Source organism: Notolabrus celidotus, chromosome 10 (assembly GCF_009762535.1).
Source record: "Notolabrus celidotus isolate fNotCel1 chromosome 10, fNotCel1.pri, whole genome shotgun sequence".
NCBI lineage: Eukaryota > Metazoa > Chordata > Actinopteri > Labriformes > Labridae > Notolabrus > Notolabrus celidotus.
Genome location: NC_048281.1, coordinates 33,750,016 through 33,757,515, shown reverse-complemented (window position 1 = coordinate 33,757,515; position 7,500 = coordinate 33,750,016). Strand labels below are relative to the sequence as shown.

Here is a 7,500-nt window from a genome sequence, read left to right as displayed (position 1 = left end):
AATATGCTTTATAAAAAAAATGTGACTTGATTTGACATAAACTTTGCAAATTAAAATATTCAAACATGAATAAATATGCAACATAAAGCTTCTAAGGAGCTGCAGCACACCTCTTTGCAAAGCAAAAACAGCTGTTATGTCTGTATTTAATATTAGAGGAACACTCTTAATGTTTTAAGTTATTAAAACTTTAATTTAGAGTATTTAATTTTGTATTTCACTCAATCTTTCACACAAATTGGAGATTGATCCTTTAAGTCGGATGTGCTCGGTGATCGACTGATCGTGCCTTGATCTCTGAAACTTCTCGATTACTCAGGTCTGATCCTCCAGGCTGGTGATTCAAAACAACCACGTTAGACTGGTTCTGAGTTTGAGGGGATAGGCAGGCCTCTTTACAGTCTATGGTTTCTACTCTCTCTGGAGCTAATAATCCTCAGGAGGGTCAGCAGGAGACTCAGCGGGACACAGACTCACTCTCCCCGGGTACAGAGCGTCTATCTCCGGGTTCAGAGTCTCATTAGTCCGGTCATGTCCTCCGGAGCCGTGGTCACCGTGAGGCTGGTCCGGTCCTTCGAGCACAGGAACTTTAAACCTGTGGTGTTCCATGGAGTCAGTCTGGACCAGACCGTGCAGGACTTCATTCAGATGGTCAAAGAGGGTGAGTGTGTGATATAAAGACTCTCAGGAGGATGTTAGGATATTTATTTTATAACATTAATGAACTAAAGCTTCACTTTTATTCTAGATGTCACAACCAGAGCTGGACTCCCTCCTCCCTTTAGGAAATATGGTTATGGTAGGTCTGCAGGATTATTCATGTTAACTCTGATGTTTGTTATAATGTGTTTTTGTGTATTAGGCAGACTGGCAGAGGAAACACTTCCTCAGCAACAAACAAGCAATTAGTTATCATGAAATAACTTATCAGAGTCTATTCCAATCATCAGTTTATTACTTTTTAAAGAAATTAAGTCATAATTCTAAACTTGCAGCTGATTAAATGTGAATAATGTCCGTTTTTTCTGTCTCCTAGTTGACAGTAAATACAAATTTTTAGGGTTTTATATAAAAAAAAATTAAAATAATAATAATAATAATAATACCCTCAACCCTCACCTATGGTCATGAGCTGTGGGTCATAACCGAAAGGATAAGATCGCGGATACAAGCGGCTGAAATGAGTTTCCTGCGAAGGGTGTCTGGGCTCGGCCTTAGAGAGAGGGTCAGGAGCTCAGACATCCGGAGGGAGCTCGGAGTAGAGCCGCTGCTCCTCCGCGTCGAAAGGAGTCAGCTGAGGTGGTTCGGGCATCTGATAAGGATGCCTCCCGGACGCCTCCCTTTAGAGGTGTTCCGGGCACGTCCAACTGGGAGAAGGCCCCGGGGTAGACCCAGAACGCGGTGGAAGGATTGTATCTCCCGCCTGGTCTGGGAACGCCTCGGGATTCCCCAGGAGGAGCTGGAAAGTGTCGCCGGGGAGAGGGATGTCTGGGTCAATTTGCTTGGACTGCTACCCCCGCCTCCCGACCCCGGATAAGCGGAAGAAAATGGATGGATGGAATAATAATAATAATAATAATAATAATAATAATAATAATAATAATAATAATAATGTTTTAATATTTTTAATATTTAATAATAAATAATAGTAATGATATTTTCGTTTAGCAGTAAAATAATAATAGTAATGGAAAAATAATAATAACGATAAATAATAATATATTCGTAAAGCAGAAAATAAATACTGACAATGACTAAATTAATAATAGATAATGATGATGATATAATAATGAATAATAATAATAATATTTTCGTACAGTAGAAAATAAATAATAACAAAATAATAATAATAATAATAATAATAATAATAATAATAGTAATATTAGTCATGATAATAACATAAACAAGAACAGTAACAAAGATAATATTTCGAACAGACCAAGAAATAATGGCGATAGTAATAATATAATCAAATTATGTGAAAATTGAAAAACACTTTTTTTCTGAGAAAATACATCAGACAAATGTTTGATCAATTACTAATTTCAGATATAAAGACAGTGATTGTATCAATGGTAGCACGTTGTGACTGCAAAAACAGTTTTCATCATGCCTTCAAATATTTATTTTTTAATATTTTCACTGATAATAGTCTTTATTTTATCTTACAGCATTGCACTCTAACTGGCTTATATTTTGAAACTGTAGTAATATAATGATAAACACCTGAACTCCAAACAGACTCTGTGTCAGAGGTTGTTGTCTGATGGAGTTTTAACTAAATACACGCTCTGTATCTGATTTCCTTCTCTTGTGTTTCTCTTGTATTTTCAGACACGATGAAGATCGTCCACCAAGCTCACGGAGCAAAGGTATGACTGTGTGGCACGTTAAAACAGAGACAGACCCACTCTAATACGTTTGCCTTTCTTGATATAAGAAATACAACTACCTCTGCTACTCACCACTGCACTTTTTATTTATTTATTAGTTTATTTGACAGGGGCCATGCAAAACAAAAACTGTCAAGCCAGAGTTAGCTATAAGCTAATTTTCATCTGTGGTCCCTGGGCAGGAAGATGTTAACAAATGTACAATACTAACGAAAAAAACATACTAGCATTTAAAACAATACATAGACTACTCAACGCAGTCCATCACTAATAACAACACATTTAAAATTACATTTCATTGTCTCTGATTTGATGCATTCAGATGATCACATGATTGTTTTTCCTTGAGCCATAATTTCAGTTTACTTTTAAAAACACTGAGGCTTGTACAGTCTCTAATGTGAGTCGGGATTGAGTTCCATTTTCCTGCTGCTCTGACTGAAAATGCAGACTGTCCAAATGCAGTCTTTGTCATATTATTTTAGCCTGTACATATTAGTCAAGCCTATTTGTTGTTTCTTTGTATTTATAGCTAAGGTTATTGTTATTATATTTTTTATTTTATTTTTTATTGTAGTTCTTATTCTTATGCCTTGTACAAAGAGAGCACAGTTTACTAAAGTCAAATTCCTTGTGTGTTCAAGCATACTTGGCGAATAAAGCTGATTCTGATTCTGATTCTGATATAAAGCTTGTGATAAGAGTTCAAATATTTACTGAAATCAACACCTGAGACAGTTTGTGTTTTTCAGACTTGTAATTAAAAAATCGCCAGATTTGACAAAAACAACTTTCAGAAGTTTTAAACTGAAGTTTGAACTTTTATTTGTGTTTGTTGTTTGTTTTTTTCTTCAGACTAACGAGTTGGTGATGAGTTTAGATGACGATGAAGAGTTAATTCTGCGAAACGGTCAGACTCTGAGTGCTTCTGGTGTTAGTAAGTATTTAAGTTTAAAAAGATCAGCTGTCCTCAGACTTCCAACGTCTGTCTTTTACTTATTGTTTAATGATTTCATTTTTATACGTAGACACTATGTAATAAGAAAATTCACATTCAGACTGATATTGAGGGTTTATTCCTGCTGGTCATTTAGTAAGTATGTGTTTTTTATTTCAGCCAATGAAACAGAGGTGGCGTTCTTCAAGGGAGAAGATTACGGCCTCTTTAAAGCAAACCCAACAACTGTCTGGTGACCTCTGAGTTTCAGTTATGGCAGAGAAGACTCTGAAAGGACCGAGGTCAAAGGTCAGGAGCACTGGAACATTAGGAACAGTGCTGTCATGTTCCTGCTGCAGACTTTTAATTTGAAAGGGTTGTTTTTAAAGGGAAGCTCGTTCTCCACCTCACAGGTGTGCCTTTTATTTCTATTAAAGTGTTTCTTTTTTAAGGCGATGTGACCAAAAAGTTTTATTTTCATTGTTTTAAAATATGTTGAATAAAGTTTACTGACTGCTGAGGCTCTGTTGGGTATTATTTCATATGTTTCGTATTGGAGTCTTCAGACCTAGACCCAAAATAGGCTTTGAGCCTACATTTAAAATAATACTGGATTGTTTACTTACTCACCTTGAATAATAAATCAATACTACTTTATTTTTGACGATAAGCGTTTAGTCATTATGCTCCACATATCTGGAACAGACTCCCTGAAAGCTGCAGGTCTGCTCCAACTCTCACCTCTTTTAAATCAAAGACTAAGACTTTCTTATTTGCCACTGTCTTCCTATCTTAGATTATTTTAACCCACTTTAAATTAAAATTTGAACTCCATTTTTAATATATTTCTAATTTTCCTTTTCTTTTCTGTTTTATCATATGTGTCATTTTAATTATGTTCTTTTATGCTTGTCTGAATGTCTCCAATGCTTTTAATGTTTTAATATAAAGCACAATGAGCTGCCCTCGTGTATGAAATGCACTATACAAATAAACTTGCCTTGCCTTGCCTGCCTATAAATTCATATAATAAAATATATTAACTTCTCAATTTTTTTAATAATAATAATAATAATAATAATAATAATAATAATAATAACTTTATGTATTTAGCACCTTTAAAAACAAATGTTTACAAAGTGCTTTGACAAACAAAGCATGGTTCAAATAACAGCAAAGATTTCAAACGACAGGGAGGAGGAACTTTAACAATGCTAAACAAAATGCAACACAAGATGTTAAAAGGAATACACATCAATTAAACAGAATGAAGTGGTTGGGACAATAGACCAGTAAATCGTTGTTAAGAGGTTTTTCAAGGATAACTAAAAATGGATAAGTAAATAAAAGGACAATAAAAGAGGTTTTCAGAGTAAGAGGACGACATCACTTCCGGAATATTAGAAAATATGTTCAGGATAAATTAGGAACATTAAAATAATAAATGAAAACATTTTTTATATATATATTTCAGAAGTGATGACATGATTTTTTTTATATTGTCAGTTATAATTATTATTTAATTTTATTTGTTTTGTTTTTTTCTAACAAGGTATATTCCCCCTGGAATTTTTCTTCCTGTTTTTCATATTTGTATGATGCATTCATGATATCCTCCTAGATTTTTTGCAGACTGCTGAATTGAACCTAAATTGCATTGCATTATGTTGCAATTTTGTGATAAACTATTAATATTTAGTCAACAAAAATAATTCTTTTTTTTTTTACCATATATGCAAACAAAACATATTAACTTCTCAAAAATATGAAAGCAACTAAAACCTCAAAAACATGTATGATGTTTGATATATTTCAGAAGTGATGACAGGACTTTTTTGTACTTTTGTCATTTATAAATATTATTTAATTTAATTTTGTTTTATTTTTTCTAACAAGGTATATTCCACCTGGAATTTTTGTTCCTAATTTTCATATTCGCATGACAAGGATTCATGACATCCAAATGTCCTGTTTTTTTCTGCTACTTAACAGTCAATTAAATATTTTGGGGTTTTGGACACAAAATACAAAATGAAAATAATGATTAATAATAATATAACAATAATAATAATAACAATTACAAATAATAGTTTCGTACAGCAGAAAAGAAATGTTAATAATAGTAATAATAATAATAAATATTAATATGTTCGTTCAGCAGCAAAATAATAATAATAATAATGGAAAAATATGAATGATAAATAGTAACATTTTCGTACAGTAGAAAACAAATACTGATGTCAAATGATAATAATGAAAATAATAATAAATGTGTTGCTGACTGCTGACTTGAACCTAAATTGAATTGCATTATGTTGCAATTTTGTGATAAAATATTTATATTTAGTCAACAAAAATAAGTTAATAAATTCTAACAAAAATAAAAAAATATAAAGAAGCATTTATATATTTTTTATAATTGTATTTGATTGAATATTAATATTTATATAATGTTTTTTTCTGTGATTTATCGATAACGACTCTCCTCAGTTGTAGAGTCGTGATTGGCTACAATTGTCACGCCAACCAATCACAGGCCGTGATTTTACATCCGTCTCTCGATCAGCCAATAGCGTTCCAGTATGGGCGTGTCCTCCCCGCTCTGCCTGCAGCTGCTTCTGGTAGGAACAGCGGACTTCGCCTCTTCTTCTTCTTCCTCTTCCTCCTCTTCCTCTGCTCCGTCCAGCTCCCTGTCCGCCCAGAACTACCTTCTGCCTTTTTAAAAGACCAGGAACTAAACATGGCTGACCTCAAGGTGAGTCTGGAGTTATTTAGAGAGATGTAAGCTCTGAGAAGTTAGCTTAAAGTCCTACAGGGCCTGTTTATACAGCTGGGTGGGACCGTTAGCTTGTTAGCTGCTGTGAAGTGACAGGACGCCTCAGGTGTTGTTTCTCAGAGTGAGCACGTAGACACTAAACAAAGGAGGATTATGCATGAAAGAAATTATAATCTATAAGAAGTTATATCTGCCAGCATTGGCTTACATTGTTTCCTGTGAGTTATATGAGGTGTAGGTGTGGTGTAGTATTCTGTCAGACCCCTCCTGACCTTTGACCTACAGCCTGCATCATGTGACCCAGCCTGAGGGGTGCTAACAGTGTGATCTTCACCCCTCCTCATGATTTCACTGTATAATGTGTCTGTTTGAGTTTGGAGCCCACAAAGGGTTAAAGTGTGTTAAAGCTGCACAGTCAGGATCCACACTGTGACATGTCTTCAGTGTGTTCAGAGTTTCATGTTAGTGTGTGATACTCATTATTGTGCATTACTCCTCTATTAAAGGGGATCACCTTATGCATGAATCCAAACCTCAATCAGATCACTTCACAGGGCCTTTGTGGTCTCAGATCTGGTCCTCCCCTCTATCCCAGTTGGCGCAGAGTGGTACCATGTGGAGGGGGGTCAGCTTGAATCAAAGACTGTTTTGTAATCGGCCTCTTTTCACTAAAACAGCATCGAGCTCCAGAATCAGCGCCTGAGAACTCTCTGAGGACAGGTGGATTTGAACGTGCATGAGAAAGAGATCAGCTGACCAGGTCTTTGTTAAAGTCTGAGTGATCATGAATGAACTTTGAACCTTCAATAGAGACCTCAGGGTTATCTGCAGCTTGCTTTGAATCAATCCGTGTCGGCAGTTTGGTGTAAAGTTCATCACGCTCATGGTGATAGCTTAAAGTCTGAGTGATGTGAGTGACCTGAGGGAAGAGAGAAGGATAGCACAACTACACACACACGGTGGTGTTTGAACAGGGGTTCAGCATTTCTAACAGGTCGATTAGTTTGGTCCCATATTCTCCTGAAATTAAATCTGTGCATTCTCAAAATATATTTGAGAGTTCATATAATTATAGTGGTGCAACATTCTCCCCTTTCTCTGTTAAAGGTGTGCTGAAACAGTGACCATTTTGCATAAGTAATGCAGGTTTTTCTTGCAAATTAAACTGCTTGGTCTTATTTCCACCCCCAGTCATCAGAGTCTTATTTTGCTGTCACGAAGAACACCTCTTTCCCAGGACAGCGCTTTGTGAATTTGTTGCTTTTAACTTCAATTACAGCATTAAACTAGTGGTGGTGGTGTTGTATTCAAGTCAGTCCACTGCAGCAGAAAAGACACTGCAAAAACTGCCAAAGAAGAAGAAAAGAAATGAGGTTTCTGAAGAGAGAGTGCAA

General features: G+C 35.4%; 1 protein-coding gene across 1 annotated transcript; it reads left to right on the top strand.

Annotated features, from left to right (window-relative positions):
- Positions 1-338: 338 nt before the first annotated feature.
- On the top strand, positions 339-3,851 carry c10h2orf76 (chromosome 10 C2orf76 homolog). The gene is made up of 5 exons (XM_034693804.1): positions 339-661; positions 749-799; positions 2,335-2,372; positions 3,249-3,330; positions 3,511-3,851. Exons 1-5 carry the CDS (start codon positions 532-534, stop codon positions 3,585-3,587), a joined length of 378 nt encoding a protein of 125 aa, XP_034549695.1. The 5' UTR covers positions 339-531; the 3' UTR covers positions 3,588-3,851.
- Positions 3,852-7,500: the final 3,649 nt, after the last annotated feature.

Bases quoted from the DNA above. Each gene is read 5' to 3' on its own strand.
- c10h2orf76 (XM_034693804.1), top strand. From the start codon at position 532: ATGTCCTCCGGAGCCGTGGTCACCGTGAGGCTGGTCCGGTCCTTCGAG. The intron at 800-2,334 runs GTAGGTCTGCAG...TTGTATTTTCAG, and splicing joins CTTTAGGAAATATGGTTATG to ACACGATGAAGATCGTCCAC. The intron at 3,331-3,510 runs GTAAGTATTTAA...TTTTTATTTCAG, and splicing joins TCTGAGTGCTTCTGGTGTTA to CCAATGAAACAGAGGTGGCG.